Here is a 24,541-nt window from a genome sequence, read left to right on the forward strand (position 1 = left end):
GAAGGTAGAAGAGTTTATAGCAGCGGACCCGTGAGCGAGTGAGTTTGCACAGCTCTCCCTCACCTGCGTTAGTCCTCCGATCTCTTTGACGGAGATGTAGAGCCTGAAGAGGTCCAGGGGCTTCCTGCCCACGGCTGGGAGGTTGGTCATCCCCATGGCCTTCTCCTCCGTGAAAGCCAGGAAGCGGTCCACCCACATCTTCCTCTCCGGCTCGGCGCCCAGCTCATACAGCTTGGTGATCTTCTCATTGGTTGTCGTGGATGAACTGGACTTCTGGAATAAGGGGATGACAAGGAGAGCTTTGAGGCTAAAGACATCCACAGTGTTTAATATTCTAAATATACCCTTGATTTGAATCAATACTACTACAAAACAGAACTGTTGTGGTTATCACATTTTTCCAGGAAGGGTCTTAGTTAAGGTCTCCTGTCTTACCTTTGACTTTGTTTCTGTTTTAGGAGTCCCGTCCGCTTTGTTGTTCATTTTGGGTCCTGGAGTCAGTTTCACGTCCCCGATCCCCAATAACTCAGGACTGGGAGCCATTCCTGGTTAAAAGAAACAGTAAATTAGATTCTGTATGCTGTGAATACATTTCTGTGATTATTTTGATATTGCAATAATACTACATTTAAAGGCTTTAAAATAAACTATGGTTTATGAAGGCATCGATTAGCCATCTTGTTTCAGATTATCGAACATATTTCATTCTGTAGTAGCACAATTGAACTCCCAGAAGCTCCATGAATTAGCACACAATACAGTCCGTCTGGTGACTAATTCAGGTATTTCCGTTACACATCATCATCTATGTTTGTGTTGCCATGTGTATACTCTAGCCTGTGTATATCATCACCCTACAGTAAGAATGAGCTCCACTCACCAGCAGAATTGTTGGCCATGTTCCCACCCATAGGATAAGGGGAGCCCTGTGGGTTCATCATCCCAGGCATGCTGTTCATACTCTGGCCATAGGGGGAGCCAGCAGCCATCATGCCCCCCTGGTTCATGTTGGCGTAGCCGGGCGGTCTGCAGGGAAAGAAACTCCTGATTAATGGATTCAAAGGGGTTTCTTTATATAAAGTGAACGCTGCCATGTTGCCATTTTCCCAAAGCATTTACCACTCTGTGGTGGTAAAGTTCCACAGAACAAAAACTAAAACGCAGGGCGTTCATTTAACCTTAGTTGTTTCTTTCTAGTTCTGCACCAGTAGATTTTAGTTTTATATGTAAAATGTGTAATTTTAATGAAATGTGCCAGCACTATACCTTTAAATTCACACTGGCACAAAGTCAAATACATTTCATATCACTGGGGATAGTATGAAAATAGGCAATGTTTTAAGAACTTGACAGGGCAGTGTGTGTAAACGAAAAAAAGAACAATGCCATTGTTCCTTGTTATTTCAATCTTATACAAATATTACACATTAGCCATCATGGCGGCCTAACAGTGAATTAAACTACATTTGTGAATCACTGAATTGTAAAAAGGTTGCACTGTATTTTTGTAACAGGAGAGCTTGGTTAAAAAACACATTTCTGTTTCTAAACCTTGAGCTGTTTACATGTTTCTTTCTCCAGGCTACATAGTAAAAGCTTAAGAAATACAAATATATATTATGTAACAGCAAGCTCCAGGCAGGTTCCTCCCTGGGCAAGCAACACTGCTGGGAGAACGCTTATCAGCTTAAACCTGTTTGTCTTAACCCTTCTCTGGACAGTGTCTCCGATCACAGTCCATAACAGCTCAAACAATTGGGAAACACACACAACTCTAATATTGCCTTGCCTGATCTGCTGCAATTCTTCCATTTAGTCTCTAGTCTACTTCCAGTAACATCTTTCTTGGTGAACCCTTCAGCGAGTGGCTTCTTTCCATCTGTCTGTCTGTCTGTCTGTCTGTATCACCACCTAACTGAGCTTACTGACAGCTGCACTGCTCTCCTGTCCCTGGAGCCTCCTCTAATCAATCCCCACGATCAGCTTCCTAGTCTGCTTCTCATTAGGACCTTTAACACAGAACACAGCTAATTAGATTGGATACAATTATAGACACAGCAGCGCCTCCACCGAGCCCTGCTCCAGGTGCCACAGCACTGCCTTGCTTCCCCATTTAACATTTCCTTGTTAAAATAAGCCTCCTACAGGGAGGGCTGCTCCAAGATAGTTCTCGCTACGTCTTGGGGAATAATGAGACAGGAGAAGAGGACCTAAATACAGCTTTCCAGCAGATTGTAGATGATTTTCACAAGCGCTTCAGAGGAAGGTACCAGCTGGACTGTGCCTTAATTTATGGATTTAAGTCAGATAGCAGGGCATCATTTAAAAGGTCTCCCAAGTGTCATAGCGGATTAAGCCATTCCATTACTTGTGAGCCAAAGAGGCCAATATGGTATGACTTGCACTAAAAACTGGGATGACTCAAACCGCTACGGAATGGGAGTAGTACTGTGTAGTACTAGATAGACGTTATTTAAATACTAATTGAAGGCATCAAGCAGATGGATAAAATCTGTGACAGTTGTTGACTTGTCTCAAAACATACTATGCATCTTCTAGCTATAGTTATTGCTTTGGATTAAAAAAATATATCCAAAAAGTCAGCAATCTGCTTTGACTCCAACAGAATCATCCATTCGGTGCTGTGCTGTGAATGTAAGCCTTTGTGATGTTTGTTTATTAAAATGCACCAGATTGTGTTAGGCACAGGATCTGGGAATCCCAATGAAAGAATGGCTGAGAGATTCCCCTTGTCACACAATTATTGGTTTACTGGCTGAATGTATTTCTCTTATCCAGCCAGCAATGAAGCAGTTCCAGCCTGCTATTCCACTCTGCTGTGCAATGACATGCAGGACAAGGAGGAGCTCAGCCGAATCACACTAAAGGTTAATCCAGTGACACTTGGATTATTCACCACAGAATCCAAGAGCATTGTGCTGTGGCAGATCCAGCCCCTATAATTAGGTGGTAATGAGGCAAGTTATTCAATACATTGAATGCATTTAGGGTTTTAAATGAAAGGCACATGCCCATTTAAACCACAGATGGGGGAACTAAATGAGGAGTGCTTTTAAACACGTGTGAAATCCTGTTCTTGTGGCACTCAGCACACCTTGAACAAAGATCCTCACTTATCTAGCAATCAGTTTAACCCTTTCATGAATAAGAAGTGCATTCCTGGTGCAGGCTGTATAGAGGATGCCATGGGTATATTGCACCACACACCTTCTGTTCCTTAAATATATTCCAAGATGCAGAACCTACATCAGCGTAGTTAACAGGCTTCATTATTTCTTAATTCATCAACAAACCAAGAACAAAACCCAAAACAGCCACCTCGATCATAAACATAACAAAAATGCAGAAGCTCACTGCAGGCTATTGCTGAGCTTGCATTTCCATCACTGTATAGCGGCTTTCTTCCCCATTACTGCAAACTCTTATGCATGAAAGAGTTAAGTTGTTGGGAGCTTAAACAATGCTGAAGTGACCGGGATACAAATTCTAATGTACCAGAAGGCAAAGGCCCCAATTCACACCCAATGACCAGTGAGCACCATATGCATTAAACATTAGAAATTAAAGAGAGTTCACAATTGTAAGTCGCCCTGGATAAGGGCGTCTGCTAAGAAATAAATAATAATAATAATAATCACAAACACTACAGCAATTAAAAGGTTATCCTTGAACAGTAAACTGTAAACAATATGAACAGCATCATCCAGAACTTAAAAAAAAAAAAAAACTGAGTAGTGCCAAATTCACAAATACTTAACCCTTTGCAGTCCATTTATTAACTGCGCGTCAGACACGCCAGGTCTAATTAATTTTCACACACGCAGTTAATTTTATACGCGCTGTTTAAAAGTATTTTTTTTCACAGTCAAACGGGTTTAAATGGCCCTGCATATCAACAAAGCACTCACTAGGCATCTCCAGCCCCGCCCCACCCTTTCGTTTGCTATAGTGTTCACCTATGTAAGAAATAAATAATAATAATAATAATAATGATAATAATAATAATAATAGTCGTACATACCGATCGATCATCTCCGGATCACTCGTTTTATCACCAAACTCCTCAATAATGCAATCCAAGTCATTATTTTATTACTATAACATCTGAAAAAAGCTCTGCAAATGTCTCTGACGCACTCAGCCAGCTTGTTTACTATGAACGCCCCGTTATCTGACACCTGATACCATGTATGACTATTCATGAGATACGCCTTTTTTTTTTTTTTTTTTACTTGTCTCGGCTCCTGTCGCTCCCACTCGGCAATTGAATGGTTTTCTCGGCTTTTTCCGGAGAAAAAACGACTAAACACCCGTTTATTGCGTTGCTATAATGATGTCGGACCCAGTCCGACAAAGGACCTGTGAGGAATAATTGCAATGTCGGACCCAGTCCGACAATGGACCGCAAAGGGTTAAAAGAAACCAAGTCGATTCAAATGGCAAATATTTGGACCAGAATATCTTTACACATGTCCTTTTAGGAAATCAGACTAGAATTTCCATTTTTTTATTGATGGACAGGACTCAATCAAGAAAAACACTCCGACACTTGTCAACTTTGTTGTAAATGTATTAACACAAGTTCCACTTTTGCGATCTACACCTTCAAAACACCCATTGCCATGTTCTTGCCATATAGAACACAACTGATTGAAAAGAGTTCCTTCAGTGGCACCGATTCTGGCAGCGTACTGGATGATGCCCTACCTGCTCTGGATGGAGTTGGCCGCTGCGTGCATTGCAGCTGCTGCTGCCTCCTGAGCCTTCCTGTTGAGCCCGGCCGGAGGAGGGCACATTCCCGAGGTCACCTGCGGGGGCATGTTACCCATGTTGGGACCCATATTGGGGCCGTAGGGCCGGGCGCCCATCTGTCCAGGACCCATCCTCCCTGGGGGCATGCCCGTGTAGGCCGGCCCCCCTCCTTGACCAGACATGGGGTTCATGGTGCCGGCCATCCCAGGGCCAGGGTAACTCGTGTTGGGCATGCCGGCGTAGTTGGGCTGCCTCGGGTAACCTAAAAGGAGGGGGAAAAAAATAAATAATTGTAATCTGATGCAGCTGTTTTAGCAAAAAGGACTATGGAAAAACTCCACACATAACATTTCTGAAGTGTTCTGTTTATCGTGCCGATTTGTCTGTGATTCAATAATAAAACATAATAGGCAGAATGTGGCATTGCGGCTTGCTAACAATGCATATTAGGTGTATTGTCACTGAACAGCTTTTTCTACAACCACTGCAATATCCATTGTTCATCTGTATCATACTAAGAGCAGACTTCTGCATTGTGGAAATCAACGCAGACTTTAACCCCTTCAGTCCTGGTAGGACCTCAAGGCATGTTGCTCAAAGTACTGACAGGACTTTAAAAGTCCCATGTACAAAAATATATGTAAACTTTGTCCTGTTCTTATGTATACTCAATAAAGTTCCTTTTTGAATTATATAACTTAATGTTGCATTCTTCAGCTCTACAAAAATAATCCAGGGTTACAATGCTCCTGATTGAAACAAAAACCTTGACTAAGGGGTCTGGGAGACTAGAGTTGATGTATCCGGATCCAGACTGCACTTCCAGTCTCACCTTGAGGTCCATACTGGCCACCCTGAGGCCCGTAGTTACCCATGGAGTTGTTCGGCTGATAAGGCCCCATGGCAGCATGCATCTGGCCTCCCGAGGACTGGCGTGGAGATAAGGCGGAGCCAGACTGTGGGGAACCGTAGGGAGGCATCTGGGGGTTCCTCTGCAAGAATGCTTCAGAAAAACAAACTGGGAGATAGTCAAGAAGCTTCTGGATACAGTAGAAAAAAAGTATCCTCTGTGGGCGCAATTCTATCGTTCGATTTTCCTTGTCTGTTCAATGGCTCTGCCGAGCTGTGTACATGCCCCATTAAGTTTGCTGAAATAAAATTGCGTTTATTTTTCAGTTACAAATGTTCCTTTCTGAATACCAGTACATGGCAGCGGTGTTCATATTTAAGACTTGCTAAAGCATAAAAAAGGCATTTCTTGTAGTTACAAAAACTGCAAAATTACTATTTTATAGCAAACAGAAGTGAACACTCCCATCAAGCCACCTCAAATCTGCTGCTTTCCTTGTCCGTCAATAACTTCATCCGCAATCCTATAATACAACTAAATACATGGCTCTCATGTTCTGACACATACCTCTATCTTGACCCATCGCAGACTGATTCATGGAAGGGTGCAGAATGCCATCTGACTGTCCACTTGGGGGTCTGGGTGGCATTTGATTCCCTGCAATACAGAAGACCTTTCAAAGCTGAACTCCAAACATGTTATTTAACTTGAACAGAAATACATCTCACTAGACCAATAAAAAAAAAATCATTTAATTTGAAAAAGGATTGCATTAACAAGACCGTCATACAAAATGTCATATCCCACTGAGTGAAGTGAAGGTAGAGAAATCCAATGTGAAGCAGCAGAGTAGTAAAGGACTCAAAGCTAGTTCTGTTCAAGTGTGAAACTTCCCAGACCAATTGCTTCTAAATTTACATTAAAATAAAAACAATTCAATTACTGGTAATCTTGGACTGCCTAATGTTACTTTAGGAATGGTAGGCCAAGATTAATGCCAACCGGGGGGGGCTCTAATGCATTGAATGTATTCTGTTCTTGGCTTCTTTCTTTTGTAATTTTGTGATATGCATGTCCTGTAAAGCTCTCTAGAGAAATGCACTGGATTGGCAGAGCTGCCCTTACCTGGTACAGCAGCAGGAGAGAGGGGTCCGGACCGGGACTGCGTGATGCTGGCTGGGGAGCCCACAGGTGAGGGGGAGGGCCCGCGGATGCCTGGCAGGTGGGGGGAGGTGTGTGGGGAGAAGGGTGACTGGGCTGGGTTGCTCTGCTCTCCCTGACTGCTTGACACTCCTGAGGTGCTCACTCCAGGGCTCAGGGCACCCTCAGTCCCCGTGGGCAGGTCATCGATGGAACCAGACAGATCCTGGGGAGACCAGAGAAACAACTCAGCTAACTGCAGATCTTCAACAGAACACACACTGCATTGATCTTACTGGAATAGGAACGAGAAGCAGCTTTTTAAAACATGTTTAAAGAAAGTTTAATGCAGGGAATTCGATTTAACATTGCTCTCAAATGAAGACATTTCATTTATCTTCATCTGTTTCACACCTACAGGAACAACATTTTGGGGGTAGTGGGTAGTAATTGTAGTGTGTGGTCGACAGGACAGCAGCTATGGTATAGAAGGTTTCTTTATTTTGGGGGTCAGGGTACATTTCAAGCCATTTCTGTCTTTCCAGTTAGCTTAGTCATACCTGATCTTATATATCCTAGATGCTGCAGGCTCAGGTGCAACTAATTAAGTCCATAGTAAACCCACATGGCTTAAAACACGATGCAACGGAAGTCTTGTGTTACACTGAAATGCAAATAAAACCTTTCAAGTTAACTGGCAAGGGAATTTTGTTTATAAACCAGCTCCAGCTGTTGTAAGTCTGAGGTAACCAAAATTACAGCACCCTGCATTTCAGAAAGAACCAAAATCCAACACAGAATGTGCTGTTTAATATTTTAAACTTCCACTCTGCCCAATCAGTTCACACTCTCAATGTATTTGGGTCTTAATATCTTAGCTTCAATCTCACAATCATTGTGATTTTGTTCAGATTTTACTCCCAATTCCCTTTTCAAGCACATTTTACAAATGCAATAAACAAAACAAAACTACAGCTTGTCCTGTGCTTATTTTCCCCCGCATGAATGTTTCCTTGCCAATTACTCAGGTTTTACATCTGATCCCAGCTGATATAAATGCTACAAAATATTGATCTGTATACCTATAAAAATCTAGGGCTCGTTCAGGGATCTTCCTTTCTTACACACTCTTTCCCTTGAGGTTGTGTTCACTCGGCACGCGCCTTACTTTACTACTATCTGTCCTTATTGACAGCCAAGCAAGAGTGTGCTGGAGGAAATTCCATGCATTGTGGAGTTTATCCTCACGTGTTCTCCATGTGTTTCCCACAGTCATCTGCCAGTCACAAAAAAAAAAAAAATGCACACACTGGAAGGTGGCCAACTATTTCCCTTCGAAATCTCACACTCCAAAGCTGGCTGCAGCCCTGAAGCCGGCGGTTTCTCGCTTGAAACGAAGCCTGCTGCTATTTTTGGGAGACGTGACCTGACAAGAGGAACCCCAGAGGGAATGGCAGGAGGTGGATGCCGATTAAAACTGGAACGATTTCAGACTTTTTCTTCCTGTTTGCCAACTTAGCAGTACCAGAGATCCCACCAAAGACACAGGACTAGCCCTCCTCCCACTCATAAAAAGACAATGAATGCAGAACTCCACCTGGCATAACCTCCTAATAAACATCCACCCAAAGCTGCATTTCTGAGGGCAGCTCTCTATAAGAGGACTGCCTACTGACAGATGCCTGCTATAACCTACTGGAACACCTGCTCTGTAGCTGTGGTTTAAATGGGTGAAACCGCAGTACCACCTTCGATTTGCATTAAAACATTTTAAGTCACACTGTTGAAAAGGGTATCACACTAGCGTTAATGGGTGTTGCTCTGCAAGGTTCACCAACATAACATTGAGGCTTTTACAGTATGGCACCTAATAAAACAATGGCCTCTATATTGTCACAGCTGTCAAAACCACAGGTGAAATCAGCTATCTTCTACCAAGCTCTATGAAAATAGACATTGTTTAATCAGGGAAATAATTATCCAAACCTGACAGAAGGGAACTGAACCATGTTGCCTTCCTTTCAGTGCATGTAATCAATGCTGCAAAAGCCTAGACAGGAAGCAATGTTCAATACCAAATCTGCTTTAATATGAGAACGTCTTATCTTAATACAATGAGCAAAAAACACATAAAAACCATCTTACCATACTTGTCAGATATGGTAAATCTGACAAATAAAGCACACCATTCTACAACTGGGAACAAATGTATAGCTAATGTATTGAAATTGCATTCAAACTGCTTTGTACGAAAGTACAGCTTCAAAACTAATAATAGAGGCCAGATTCTTAAAAAAAAAAAAAAGCACATGCTGACATTTTGCTTTCTTCTCAAAGCTACTCAAGTATTCTAGCTGCATGAATATTTAGTTCACTATTGCCAACAGCAAGACCAGTTTAAACAAAAGTCTAAGAATTCGATTCATTGCACACTGGGAGGCCCCTGTGAGTTTTTCAAGCCATCTGCATGACACAGAGGGCCTTGTGAATTAGTTGGTGGCCCAAAGGGGAAATGCAAGGGCCTCTATTTTATCTCTCCTCATTTCTAAACAGACAGCAGTGTCCAGGGCCCCTCTGTTTGCAGTAATTACACTGGTATTATGCTGGATTAGGTGGTGGCCTGTCCCAAAGGCATACATTCCATCTTGCAGGGAGGCCTCCCTTCTCTTTAAATAGCAGCATTCTCAGAACAATGGCCCATTGTAGGAGACACAATGGCACATTCTCCAAAGGCTGTTCGTAAACTCACTGCCAGAGAAACACCTTTCTAACACCACAACAAACAAGGGGGGGTGCATCTGATGTAAGGGACACCATTTCTCTCACTGTCCACCTTCTGCTCAGGATTAGAGAACCTGAAACTGCAAACTCCACAACAAATCACTCTACCCCCAATGAATGATTTCTTTGAAAATTTCCTGGAGACAAGAATCCGGTAATTTGGGAATTACTCCCTTTTATTGCACTCAATCTGATTTCCTTACAGTTTAGTTATAGTAGAATTGTCTTTTTGCTGGTATTCAGAGTTTAAAAAAAACACACACAAAATGAACAAGACTGAATACACTATTTTAAAATGATGGTGAAAATGTAATGCACAAAGAGAAACCATTATGCTTTTAGAAGCTGTATAGTGTGGAGTAGTGGTTAGGGCTCTGGACTCTTGACCGGAGGGTTGTGGGTTCAATCCCCAGTGGGGGGCACTGCTGTTGTACCCTTGAGCAAGGTACTTTACCTAGATTGCTCCAGTAAAAACCCAACTGTATAAATGGGTAATTGTATGTAAAAATAATGTGATATCATGTGAAATAATGTATAATGTGATATCTTGTAACAATTGTAAGTCGCCCTGGATAAGGGCGTCTGCTAAGAAATAAATAATAATAATGATAATAATATAGATAAAAACAAGAGCAATTGGCATTTTTGTTCTCAGATCATTTTAGCTGTGCTCAAAATAAAGTTCCTGATGACTCATTTTGAAGAAATCAAATACAAAAGCAAATCATGGAAACAGGAGGTTAAAAAAAAAAACTGAAAATATTGCCTCTAAAGACCCTGGCGAAATGGAATTCGTATCCAGCCCTCTAAGCGATATCTGAATTGAAAGCACTTGATTTCCTGTGACGATACAAATTCTTCTGAGCCCCAGAGTACAAGCACATGACCTCTCAAGTCTCAACAAAGAATGTGAAAGCAAGCTTAATCACAGTGTTGCAGATTAGAGACTGGAGCACAAGTTTAGAAGCAGTGGAGCAATCTGTGCACTCCGTTACTTAACACTGCGGCTGAAGCAGAACTACAATGCACATTATTGTGTAGAACAACTATAAAATCAAATGTATAGATTAGGCAGAAATGCTAAAAGATTAATAAAAAAAGGTGCCACAGCTTAACACGCCAATTTAAGTTGTAATGTACTGTTGCCTTTGAGCATCTGAATTAAACAAAGATCTACAATCTCCCCTGGTTATCAATAGTGCAGTCTTTGTATTCATTCAAACTAGGTAACTACATCAGTAGGCCTAAGGGCACTCCAGTATCCTGTCTCAAGCAACCATTAGGAAGAGCCCAGCTGAATCAAATACTGTCTTTTGTCAGAGCTCTGTCAGTGCAACATAAGAATCGTGGAGACGTGTATCCTGGTTTCATTCCCACTTTCCAGGTCATTTCGGGTTGCTGGAGGGTAGTAGTAAGAATTGATTCTCTGCTGCCAGAGAACTGCTAGAAGAATTTTATATTGCTGATCACAAATCCCATTCTGCAATCACACAGATGCTGGATGCAGAGCCAGACTGTTAAACACACTTACTCAAACTACAAATTAACTTTTAATTGTTTAATGAAACAGATACATATGAACCAGTCTAGCCCTGGGGATGTTTTGTCAAAAATGAAAAAAGAAACGTGATCCTAATTTGAATGTGACTCGGGCAAGAACAGTGAGCCATACACTGGCTTGCATCTCTGCTATCAATCAATCAGGGCACTGATTTAGCACAGCCGATGAGATGGCAGGACTACTGCTGTAACACACTGGACAATAGGGCTGCACATTTAAACTTCTAATAAATTTTAAGATTAATCAGATATGGGCTTGGTCACAAATAAACCTAAAAATAAAAATTTTACTGCTTGTATTTGGTATACTGGTCAAAGACAGTGCCTTTCCCTCAAGCATATGAGAAAGGTTATATTTACAGGTATATTATGGTATGTATATGTTAGTCACTAACTAAGCCAGCCTTTAAAGTAGCTCTTTCATGCACAGCAACCTCATATGGGGACAGATAATCTTTATATGTGGGACATATGGAAGAAACAAATGGCAAGATAGCATCATATGAGGATTCCAATATATACAAAGCAATGGAAAATGTTTTCAATGAAAAACAATTTGCAATACTTCAGTCTGCATATTTTCAAGTGGTGGAGAATTGCATTAGCCCGACAAACCCTCATGAACGTGATGCATTTACATCAAAAGCTTGTCTTCCTGTGGTTGTTTTTAAAGCAGAGCTACAGAGCCCCTGCTTCAGCTACTGCACTTATTGATCTTCTCACAGCTCGATATTGCCCACTGCCCAGTTCTGCTGACTACACACAGCTCGCTGAGAAATTTAATTATACCTCCACTCACTGTGCAATTCAAAATACTGGCTACTCATCACTGTTTACAGAGAGACAGGTCTGCCTTTTCGAAACAAAATCAGAACAAATGCGTGACTAATCTGTCTCTCTCTCTCATTTGCAGCCCTCCTCCCTCTATCCGCACGTTTCATATCCTCTTCATCTGTTTGCAAGACAGCTGCCTTTAAGCTCACTGCAACGTTGTACAAACAGCACTTTTTGAATTTGTCATTTCCCAAGACAGCTAAAAAACACAAGACCTTGTAGCAATGAATTTAACATACGAATATATTAAATAAAACCACAATCTCCTTTCTTGTTTACACAGAGTTCCTCCAACCACCAGATCTTATGAATGTTAAAAATAGCACACACTTGACAAAGTGATTTAAGGAGGTTTGTATTGCTAAGCTTTAAGATGTTTTTATTTATTTTTATTCCACCATAATCTTTTCAGCGACTGGTAGATCCTGTATACGAGAAGCTGGATTTATTTATCTCAGTCTGTGTAACGAAGAGAATCTGTGGCATTTTCAATTTCTTTCTGAAAAAAAACACAGCTGTTACATTTGGGCTCCCTTTGAAGATTTGATGTTTTAGAAATGGTTCACCTTGATTAAAATTAGAATAGGTGGAATAAGAAACGAATAAACTACTAAAGGTTTTAAAAATCAATTTCCCTAGCACATCCTTTCCACAGTCCTCAGACTTTAATAGGCTCACATATTTTAAAGCTCTCTTGAGGGACAACACTATACAGCAATCCTATTCTCCATACTGGTATGCTGGTATTAGGAGTCCCACAATAGTGTTCCACAGTTTCAACAGCTCAGGATGTCAAAACAGACATCAAGTAGAGTTTATTATTGAGGGTGTCTGTTCAGCAAATAAACCACAGGGGACAGACAGGTGTAACCAACATCTCTATAGAGCTGCACCTTCAGAAAAAAAAAAAGAAGTGAAGAAATGATCAAGAATAGCAGTAGGGGAGCAAATGCATTCACTTTTTTCCCCCCAGAAATATAAAACAGTGGTGCAAACATTTAAAAGCATTTGTATGTGTCCCCTCTCCACCCCCAATTTCCTATTTAGCGTTTACCAAAGCAGCCTATACGGGAAGCTCTTCTGTAATCGTACACAAAAAACAAGCCTTTGCTGTAGTCAACTGGAAGGACTTCCCTGGGAAAACACCAAACCTCAAGCTGAGATTATTTGATTTGTTACCAACAACAGGGCTTGAGCATTTTAAAGGAAATCCGCTGAAACACCTGCAGCTTCATTTAGCATGTGTGAGGTGTAGCCTGATGTGTCGCCACAGCATTAATAACACCATGGAAGCCATCACCACCCCAGGGCCTGGAGAGAAGCTCCCTGAGCCGGGGACTCGAGCAGTTAGGATGGGCGGACGGACAGGAAGTCAAGTGCACAGATCACTGTTGGCACCTCAATTTCCATAGCTGTAAAGAGAAGATCAGTCAAGACTTTTATCCAACTTGGCCTGCTAATTTTACTGTAAACCTAAAAACCCAAACTATAAAAACACTCAAATCATAACATGTAGAAATATATGTATGCGCCACAGCCACCAGATCACTCAAAGCCATCACAAGGAGTAGATGGTATTGCCGCAAATATGTTGGTCAACCTGTGTGCAGATATCTCTATATTCATCCCAGATCTAATTGCAAAGGCAGTTTCTCTTAAATACATCCTCCTTCAACCTTTGTGCAAGCTGAACTGGACAGTCTGGCTAAACTCATCTAACATACCTGCTTAAAAACACAGGATACTGCCCTAACCGCGGCAAGATAGCAAGTCAGCCTATTATCACTAACTAGAGCTCCACCAGCACTTCCCTCCCTGACATGCTTTAAACTGTCTGCAAAGCCTCATCCAGCATCTGATGGGCTCATTTATCCTCCCTGCAAAAGTTGATGCATCTCCAGTGCTGCCATGGCAACCTGAGCCTGTTCCACGTGTCGACACACCAACACACACAGGCTGGAGTCAAGGGGTCACCACACAGTCAATTACTACAGAGAGAAGCCTGTCATTGTTACAGGAAATCGAGACAGCCCTGAGCCAGCGTCCTTCCTTCCTTTGAGCAAGCTTTAATTACAACCGCTAAATAATTACTCAGATCTGCCAGCCCCATCCCCAATCTCACAAACAGTTCACTGCATACATCATGCCTCTCTGCTCTAGTTAAAATTAACAATCTTGATGTAATGCATTTCACGCTCTTCTCATAACTCTCGTTTATCTGCCCTGATCATTAAAATGTCAAAAGGAACCTATGGAAACCGCATGAATAATGACCTACCGGTACATCACCCTCCCCTAAGGGCAGCAAAAAATTGAAACCAATAACTTTCAAAAAGGCGGCCGTATCATTTGACATCCAATTCATTTTTTTTTTTTTTTTTTTTTTAAACTTATTTCAATAGCAATCAGCTGGAGTTTTCTTAACCAATATTCAATAAATTAGTTAAGTTCCACTGGATTCTGAAACGGACATGCATTCAATCTTCCAAGGTCTATTTCTGAAGCACATTTCTCTGATGCAGCCAGGGTCTCACCTGAAAACACGTTTAAGGTGCCCTGCATCTTTTTTAGGGAGGGCTTCTTTTTAAGCAGGGTGAAAAGCTAAACCAAAATGTGAAGATTGTTGGGTTTTTAAGCTTGCTCGCTAAATGAATCTGAAATGCATGACTTTGCATTTTATGTCCAGCTGCGTCCTGTGTCCAATACAGGTCTATATTAAAACACAAGATTGCCGGCATTATTCTCAAAAGGGTAACAGGTCTTTTCAGAGGCTACTGATAAGGACATTGAAACCCACAGGCTACCCATCAGCGCCTTATGACAACTGCTGTATGACTTGACAGACTGGCAGGTCTTCAGTCTGACACCTCATCTGAATGACATAGCGTACCTACAAAGAAGTCTTCCAATAAGTCTTCAGAGATATGGTTCACTTTCACCAATGGGTGTTCCTAGTGTTGTTGAGACCCAGTGTGCTGCTTCTTTGCAAAGCAGAGCTCAACCATAAGAGGGCACTCCCATTCCATTGGAAACTCAGGACAAGCTAGCCTGTGCAACACAGCCTCAATTTCCAATCCTGTGGTCTGATTTCTAAATGTATTCTTCTAATTGAGCTAGACATTTTAAATCACTACACATATAGTAACAATGTATTCTGGTAACTTGCTTTGTTGCCCCAATCTACAGTCAAATTATAAAACGAGTTAAACCATTAAATAAATCAAAACACATTTATGAGTTGCACATTCTTTTCAAAAGCATGCTCCTTAAGGCTGTCTGCCCAGCTTTTGTGGGCTGTTGCAGTACTGAATAGAAGACTTTCTGTTCTGTAGATCTCTTCATTTATATTTGATGACACACGTTTGTTTGGTGTGAACATAAATAGCTGGGAGCGTGCTGCACAACATGCTCTCATAGTGACATCATCACTGGCTGCCTTGCTCGCTGCACTCCCCACAGCAAACAAGCAGGCCATTCTTTAAACTAGGGATGCACAGTGTGGTTCATTTGTCAGTAACAGGCATCCAAACGCCAGATTAGACCAAACAGCCTAGTCTCAGTCCTCACATTTCTCGTGTTCTATAAAAAATAAATTATTAATTGTAAGCACCAGCTGCAATGTTAATCAATGCTAGAAATGGAATTGCTCACTCGCTTTATAAATCCTTAGGGACTTGGGCAACAGAAATTGTCATTCAAGATTTAAAAAGCAGTGATTAGTTACCAGTTTCCAGGTTGCAACAGACTCAACAGAAATGTCAAATCAAGGAAAATGTATCTTTTGGGTGTGGTGCCAGGGTTCAAATGCATCTCTCATGAAGTCATTTACAGAACGATCCAACCCAAAAAGTGGTGTGATGAGCCTTTTGTTTCACTCACAATAGCAGCGGGGAGCCCCAGCGAGCAGCACAGATGCCTAGTCCTGAAAAACAGGAGCCCAAACTGGGGGGGATTCAGACTACCCTCCGTCTGCCCGTTTTCTCCAGAAAAAGCTTTCAACGGCTGCATATTTTTACCCTATGCTAGAGCCAAACCAAGACACTTGGTATCTTTTCCTGTAGTCTGTGTGTGTTCTTCTGCTGCAGTGTGGGGTACAACATACAAATGAGTCAGAAATTAAAACTGCAGATCCTTAAAATATTAAAACATCTAAAAACAAATCTAGCATTTCTGGGGGGGGGGGGGGGGGGGGATAGGGGATGCCAGATAAAAAGCTCCAGTTACTGATCTTGGTAAGGTTAAGCAGCTCAGACATTCACATAAACTTCAGTCTACAGCACGCGTGTTCTGACACTCTCTGGTTCCTGTAATCATGGAGCCTCAATTCCACTTTTAGACTAAAAACACTACTGTGAAAATAGAGGGCTGAGAGAAACGCAAACCGAGGGCCCCAGAAACTGAATAACACACATGCACAGGAAGCAAAGGCCCAGAAGCCATGGACTAGAATAGAAACAGGAAACACACCCCAGACACTGAATACTGCAATACCGCAGCTCGCAAAACAAGGTCGAGCAGAGAAGCGTTATGAAAGCTGCTTTAAAACACAGCGCAGTTAGAAAGCAAGGCAGCCTGCAATCCTCGTTTCAGCGTTCTGTAGCACACCAAAACTAGGAAACGCAAGCAGATAAAACCCCCTATGAAAATCAGTCATTCAAATCTGTACACATTAAAAAGAAAATATTGTACAATTCTGCCAGAAAAACAAAAGAGGCGTTTGACAATGTGGGTGGCCCTTATTCTAGCAAGGCAGGCCAACAGAGGTCCTGAGAAACTGGTGTACAATCTCCATGCAAGCTGCTTGATGTTTCTCAAGATTGGAATAGGAAATTCAGCCAGGCGAAATGCCTGTACAGCTGTCCTATTTTTACAATCAAGTCTGAGCAGTGAATATTCCTAGGTTTAGTACACCACACCCACCTACACAATTCACCACAAATGTATTAAAAACTGCATATTTTAAATGAATACAGCTAGTTACATAATTTTTTCATGCTATGTTGGTTACAAATGTTGATAGCCTAGACAGATTCTTACCAATGCAAAAATGCTAAATGCTGCACTACAAAATGATTCTAATGCAATCTCTCTTCTAAATGTTTTTGAATCATCACAGCATGATCAACAGAAACACAACCTTTTTTTGGCAGTTGCTTTTTAATAATGACTACTACTACAGAAAACCTCTAACCATCATGACCAAATCAGGACCTTAACTATTTCTCCCAGCCTGTGCAATCCATTCCAGGTATGGGAATAAGACTCCTATTGCATAGCAGTTTCCCCCATTCCAGATCTTACCAAGAGCTTGATTACCTCCAGCATAGAGGTAACAAGCTCAGGTGTGTCTTACTCATAGTAAAACCAGGAACGGATCAAACTGCTATGCAATGGAAATCTTATTTCCATTCATGCATCCATATGTAATAGTCAGTTTCAAGACAGTCGCACTGAAGCCAGTAGGGCCGTAACAGCTAGCTGACAGACAGGGGCAGCCCAGGAAATGAGCCATTTATAACGGGCCATTGCTGGGGGTAGGAAATCAATTGAGGTTAACACTCTTGTGGCAATCCAAGTCTTATAAATGGAGTAAAAATAATAATAATCTCACAAAACAGGAAAAGGAAACTACTGTCCAGAAAAGTGAAAGCATGACAATGCTGGCAACAGTGTGGCACGAGGAACATTCCTGAATGCAACCCGACTCTGTAGAAGGGAGCAAACCAGCGATCAAAATCACAGTTTATTTGCCAGATTATTACTTTCAAAAGATGCAGGAATGGCCAACCAAGTCATGTATGGCATATGAAACATGTAAACCCTTCTACTGTTACATTTGATCCAGACAGCCCTGGAAAGGAGCCATTGGCAGAACTCTCTCTCTCTCTCTCTCCAACTCCAACAGTGGAAGTAACCTCTGTGACGGAAATAAGACTTATGTACAGGTAACAAGACCAGGTAAGTCTTTACTCCTAGTAAAACCAGGAATGCATCAATGGGAGTCTTATTGAAATCCACAAAACCTAATGAGAATCCACGAGATGACGTAACCACAACCGACTTTTTAACCTCACCGGCGAGAAGTAGGTTTTAAATCTGACTGCATATTGGAGATTTGGTGAATTACTCTAGAAAAAGCAAAAACAAGAAGCATAAACTTGTGTAATGCCCGGTTGAAGATTGGACTGTAGATTTGAACAAGAGGAGATTGAGTTGTACAGACCAGCCTGTTGTAGGAGTGTTTAAAAGCTGCATTTCCATGTGCATCATGAAACCAGTCTGGACAGAAAACTAGCACATCTACAGCTGCACCAATCTCAACATGTCACTCAAACCTAAACCTATTTCTTTAATTAGAGACGACTGAATTGCATTATAAAAAGCTGTGCAAAAGACTATTCACACAACCCAGTGATTACATATATCAGATCCTCCTACCTTACAGCAGACCAACTGCACAATGAAAACAGTGTAAAAATACTCTCAATGAAAGAAACATTCCCAACTCTGTGGTTCTGCATAACTGTTCTCAGCAGGGACCCCATCACACAACCCAGTTAAATTCACAAACAGTTACTACCTACACTGTTCTCACACTCTCCACTACACATCATGATGGGAACACAGTCACTCAGAGATACTAATCCTTCAATAAAGACCCCCTGCCTCCTCAAGCCTAAGCCCAAAAGACTTAACATAACCATGTTCAAGTTCACCTCTGAATACAGGATCCACCCATAGTGCGACATAAAACACACATTTCGGCAGGAGAGGCAGCCTCGAAAACCTGACGAACTGGTTCTTGCCATTCCTGTGCCAGTTGGCACCAGGGCGAGGGAGAGAGAAAGCTGATTGAGTGAAATCAGTTCAGTCTGGTGATACAGCCAGACTGATTGCTCTTGTGCTAATCATATGCGGCAGTGTGGGAATTTCCCTGCAAAGGTAACCCCCTTGATCCACTTCTCATCTGTCAGCCAATAAAGCAGGGGCGTTATCAGAGGCAATCTGCAAAACTGAACTTCCTGACTGCAGCTCCTACGACAAAGCCAGTTCGCTCGCCGTCTACCAGCTGCCTTCACACAGCCATTCCAGTGCTGGACAGGCTTGAATAGCATCAGGAGCTAGATCTGTCCTGTATGTACTATCACATTATTAGGGTACAGGGTTTAATTTACTCTTAAGATTTCTTTTAGTATTTTGGTCAGCAAATCGATAAAACAACTGCAAAATTACTAAAGCCCCCAACTTCCCATATACAAAGATCTAGCAGGAAATTATACAGCAGAAGACCAGAGGACAATGCATATTACAGTACACATTTAAAATAATTGTAGAAACTCGTGACAAAACCTTTATCCTTGACCATCATTTTAAACTAATTAGTTAATAATCCATGTTTGGGCAACAAATACATTTACAATCTGCATTTTATCCTAGGGCAGCACATCAATAACCAATAGTCATAATCTAAAAGTAACCTGATTTGAAAGCCCTCAATGTAAGGGACACACACATATAAATGCTGTGTAATGTATAAATGCATGGCCTGGGCTAGATCTTACGCGAGACCTTTTTAGAAAAAAAAAAAATAAATTAATCATGTTACATAATGTATCAGACACTGCTGGACCAGTGGAAGTGTCCATTGCTCCATTTTCATGAACTGCAGTGGTTAAGGCTTGTCAAGAGTCAAATATTTATATAGATCCAGAAATCCATTCGGATCTTGTACTCCTGCAATGGCTCACTAAAGATTATGGAAATAAAACCCTTCATTACCCTTTGTCTTCACACTTCCTCTCGTGTTCCCTATTCTTGTTAGTCCTCAAGTTTTATATTTACAGTGAAAACTCAAATACCGTTTGATTTCAATATGCAGTTGATTCAGTAAATCAGCTATTCTCTTAACTCTTTCAGTAACAGAGACCTAGAGTTGAGTGGAATCTTTCTAGACTGTTATATAGGTCTACTTTCCAATTAAGGATTGATCCAATACAGTGGCAGCTTGTCAGAAGAGGCTATGGAAGCTAAGCAGACATGGAATTTTGTAAAAATCTAAAAAAAGTATTTCACTGCGCAATAACCATACTGATCTGTGATCGCGGGTTGGTTTCGTTTAGCATCTAGCGCCTGTTCCATTGTCGAACCTTGCTTTCCAAGGTCTGCTGTATTGTTATTGGCTGACATGACAATCTCACCCATTTTGAGTTTTCTGTTATATTCAGTTGTTTGCCTTGTGCTGCGTATACTATTACTGTATTAAATTCCGAAGTACCTTTTGAAATGTTTTATTATGTATAATAAAAAGTACTTGATTATTGGAATGCATTTGCTTATATATACAGGGTTAGAAACTCAGGCGTGTTGATGTCTGTGTCTCAGTAGTCCTCTGGGCAAGCACTTAAAACACATGTACAGATATACTCTCACGTTCACAGTCTGTTAAAATGCAGGAAAAGTCTATTCTGTAACTGGGTGTAGCAGTGGTGAATAAGCATTAATAATGCTTACAAAACACAGCACTGAAACCTCCCTTCATCTCCCCTGCAATGCCAGCCACACTGGACATGACGTTTACATTCGTGTTCTACCTCTATGCGAAGTTTATTGGGAGTTTGATTTTACTGAAACACGTTGCATCTTTGAAGGAAGGTGTAAAGTTATTTTACAAAAATGGAGATCTATATCGGGTTGCGCCCTCCCACCAAAAAAAGAAAAAAAAAAGTGAAGATGTGAAGGGGCCAGTTGTACAAACAAGATTAAAAAAATAGGCCACGTTTTTAAACATTTTAAAACTAATAAATAAGCAATTACCATAATGAACATTAACATAATATGTTGCTTAAAACACAACACAATATATTTATAATAAAAGTTGAATTCTCACCTATAAAACAGTAACATGTTTTAAAGTTTGGGACTGTCTGTAGCTTGGTGTTGTTTACATTATCGTCAGCATATTTCAAGTGACTGGAAGCTGAATTATGCCAATACAGTACTATAGTACCATTTTAATAGCAAAACATTCACTGGCGGCTCAAGCAAACCAGGTATTCAGATCTATTGATACAAAGCCCCGCAGTTTTCTTAAAAAAAAAAAAAACTGCGTTTCCCTTGTTTTGTCTTTTGTATTTCTGCTCTCATTAGTATCTAACCTAGTACATTCAGCGTATTGTACGGTACTTGCTGATGCAGTCTTTTTCCACTGCTGATTTAAATAAAAATAAAAATGTAGCCACCTAGCTAACAATTACATCCAGAGGGCTACAGTGAAACGTACTGTCTTTAAATTAGGACTTTAGTGAAGACCGTGTGTGTCTGCGAGTAGTACATTATTGTAGGGAGCAATTCAGTTATTTAATCACTCACAGGCTATAAGCCACAACTCCACAAACCAGCCAGCATTTTTGTAAATTGCAACACATGTAATGAACAATAAAATAAACATTTTATTTGTGTCATCGGTGTCATTTTCTGGCGGAGCTTCGGGGTAAGCAAGGTCACACAGCTGAGAGAATGTTTCCTCTGTCAACCCATCTGATGCTGTCAGTGTCAGTTTCTCACACACAGCACAGTAATCACTCAGTAACAAGGTGCAAACAGGTGATTCATCGATCTGTAGGAGCGTTTACTAAAGTGCCTTTGTTAAAACAAAAAAAATCTACATTGTGTTATATAGACACACAATAAAAAAAAGCAGGTTTTGTTGTTCAGCCTGCCCACTTAGTCAGGAGCCGCTACTGCTCCAACACATCCCTTCACAAAATGATCCATCTTCCAGTGGACATCTTTTACTATGTAACCTTCTCCTGCACTGTTAATTCTACTTCAAGAAGCTAGATTTATATTTCGCATTCACTTGTTCCAGAGTTGCTTGTGTCCAGTCAATGTGACTACACAATTTGATACAATGGTAAACAAGAGTCAATAAAATGTAGTATTCATTTGGATTTGGGAGTGGTGGGGATGGTGTATTTGAATAAATGTGGATAAAATAGAAATACTCCACTGGTAGCTAAAATCTTTGAAGACTAACGGTCCTTTCACATGATGAAATGATCGTTCACTTGAACCCCTGCCCATGTCTAACAGTGCCAGTCTGAAAGCAGGCTCACTCACGGGTAAACTGGAGGGTCGACCCTGCATGTTCACATCCTCCGGTCCACTCTTACTGGAAGCCATGCCGGAATTGGAAGGAGGGGCGCTGGACTGGGACCCGAATGAATCCTGGGATAACTCCTGAAAGAGCACCAAGGGGGAGGGAGGGGGTTAACAGCCAAAACACTAGAATATATCTGGTACCGATGGAGTTCGAGCAGATCCTGTTGTCACTGCTTCAAATTAGCCAAAACATAAAAACACCTGTCCATGAACACTGATACAGCCTTCTAGTACAGGTGTCAGGACTGACATTTAGAATTGCATCTCAAATAAAACAAAACAAAAAAAATTCAGGCAAACCACTCCCAGGATATCAGGATATAGCCTAGCTCAAAAATCAAGGGTCATTACCATGAACAAATGAAACAATCATTTTAAATCTGGAACAAAACATAGCCTCCATTAGCTTAATTACAGGCAAGAACTACGATTCAGATGAATTCAAAAACAAAAAGGACTTAAAATGCCCATACCAAGTTTCATCAGAAATAAATGAATGGTTCTTGCTATAGTGGGATACACTATATCCACTGATATATCTGCCACTGGGCATAAAATCAGTCCATTTGAATTTGAATGCATGTTGTGCTCAACACCTCCACCTAACCATGTGTTTTTTGCATTGTTAGTATCATGCTTGCTTTGTTTTTAGGCCACAACAAAGGCAGACGCTCATCAGGAGGTTGGCAGAGACCATTTATAAACTAACAAACCAGAACATGTGCAGAGTCACTAGATTTAAATCCCGGACTCTGCATTCAAGCCCCACCAGCAGTAGATAACGATCGCTGTGCTGTTGGAGGAACTAGCCATTGAATAAGGCTCAAAGTCAAGGTCCTGTTTGGTCAACACTAAAGATCTCACGCCGCTGACAGTGACAGCGCTGGGATATTGACCCAGGTGTATGATCAAGAGAGGACAAGGTTTTCTGATCAGGTGTGAGTGCAGGCTTCACACAGGCAGGACGCAGTGCTCTGCAGAAAGGTTTTGTAGACTCAGACTGAGCTGGGACTTCCAAGTATTGATCATCAAGTCAACTAGCCAGTCCATAATCTCTGGTATCACAACATTAACAGTAATTTTGAGTAGGGGTATCCCCCTAATCGCCACATTGTAAATTCCTTGTTACATCACGCCTGAACCTGCACATCAGATACTCATTTGTAATAAGAGAATCAAACCAAAAACGTTCTGACTACCAACAATCATTTAAAAAGCAATGCTGGAAAATGAATTCAAGTAACAAAAAAATGTGGTTGAAGCCAGCAGAATAACCATTTTAAAAAGCTTAGAAATCAACATTACAACATCAAATGTTGGCTAGGAGGTGGGGTGGGTAACAGCAAGGGAAAGCTGTACAGTACCTGAGGAGGAGGGGGGAAACGCTGGTATGGAGACTGCTGCTGCTGCTGCTGAGGCGGCTGCTGGGCCTGCGAGTAGGGGACTGGCTGACTCTGTCCAGGAGGAGGCTGCGGCTGGGCCTGCTGCGGCGCCGGTGTAGCTAGCGGAGGTGGTTGCTGTGCGGGAGGCTGGGGGTAGCCTGGTTGGGGCTGGGGGCCCTGCTGGGGTGGTTGCTGCTGCTGCTGGGGGTAGGGAGCCTGGGAGGCCTGCGGAGACTGGGACTGTGAGTACGGAGATTGGGACTGAGGTGGCTGCTGTGATTGAGGCTGGGGAGTCGGGAGTGGCTGGGGGTAAGGAGACTGGCCCGAGGGCTGGGCCGGGTGCTGTTGGGAGTATGGAGACTGGGAGGCTGGCTGTGCCTGAGGTTGCTGGGGGTACGGAGACTGCTGCTGCTGAGGAGGCTGTTGCTGCTGGGCGAGAGGGGGCTGAGCTTGCTGACTGTAGTAGGGGGCACCCTGGCCTTGCTGTCCATAGCCAGCTGGACCCTGCTGCCCATAGGTAGGCATCTACACAAGAGAACAGAACAAAGCTGGGTTAAACCTGGAACTTGGTAATGCTGTAAGTAGTCCTACAACCAATCCTTCATTTGATATTTCACGCCCACGACCTGTGGCACAAATACATAGAACATGCAGGGTATAATGTTATCCCTTATCAAAGTTGCTCTCCATTTTCAACACGTTTGTTTCTGTATTGCCTTCACGGACCCAAATGTTAAATTTCCCCAATAGCATTTACTGGTTAACATTTGAAACCTTGCAAACAAATATCTTGTATATACAAATCAATTACTATTATGGCACTTAATTCTATGTCTGAAATGGACATCCCAAGCAAAGAAGTCATCGAATTCAACACACAATAGTTCAGTGAAAGTTGAGTCCAGCCCTGCATGTGCCAATTTGCTGGGGTACTAGTATTATAGCACATTCCCTTCCAACTCCAAAGCGCGCGCGCACACACACACACACACACACACACACACACACACACACTTCAGTCCTGCTTACTTCAGCAGCAATGTAATGTAATGTAGAAAGA

The 24,541-nt window shown here is 41.8% G+C and overlaps 1 protein-coding gene across 2 annotated transcripts in view; it reads right to left on the minus strand.

Annotated features, from left to right (window-relative positions):
* Nucleotides 1-24,541, minus strand: part of LOC117413246 (AT-rich interactive domain-containing protein 1A-like) — a 58,443-nt gene that overhangs the window by 11,838 nt on the left and 22,064 nt on the right. Inside the window, exons 3-11 of one of the 2 annotated variants that reach the window (XM_058997548.1) lie at nt 23,464-24,006; nt 22,058-22,177; nt 6,749-6,989; nt 6,191-6,280; nt 5,606-5,776; nt 4,729-5,035; nt 881-1,026; nt 436-545; nt 64-273 (exon numbers count right to left, since the gene is read on the minus strand). In XM_058997548.1, the coding sequence (XP_058853531.1) occupies nt 64-273; nt 436-545; nt 881-1,026; nt 4,729-5,035; nt 5,606-5,776; nt 6,191-6,280; nt 6,749-6,989; nt 22,058-22,177; nt 23,464-24,006 (1,938 nt within the window). Of the gene's footprint in view, nt 1-63; nt 274-435; nt 546-880; nt 1,027-4,728; nt 5,036-5,605; nt 5,792-6,190; nt 6,281-6,748; nt 6,990-22,057; nt 22,178-23,463; nt 24,007-24,541 lie in introns of both variants that reach the window. The other variant, XM_058997547.1, reaches the window with a different exon arrangement.

The sequence above is a fragment of the Acipenser ruthenus genome, chromosome 23 (assembly GCF_902713425.1).
Source record: "Acipenser ruthenus chromosome 23, fAciRut3.2 maternal haplotype, whole genome shotgun sequence".
Lineage (NCBI taxonomy): Eukaryota > Metazoa > Chordata > Actinopteri > Acipenseriformes > Acipenseridae > Acipenser > Acipenser ruthenus.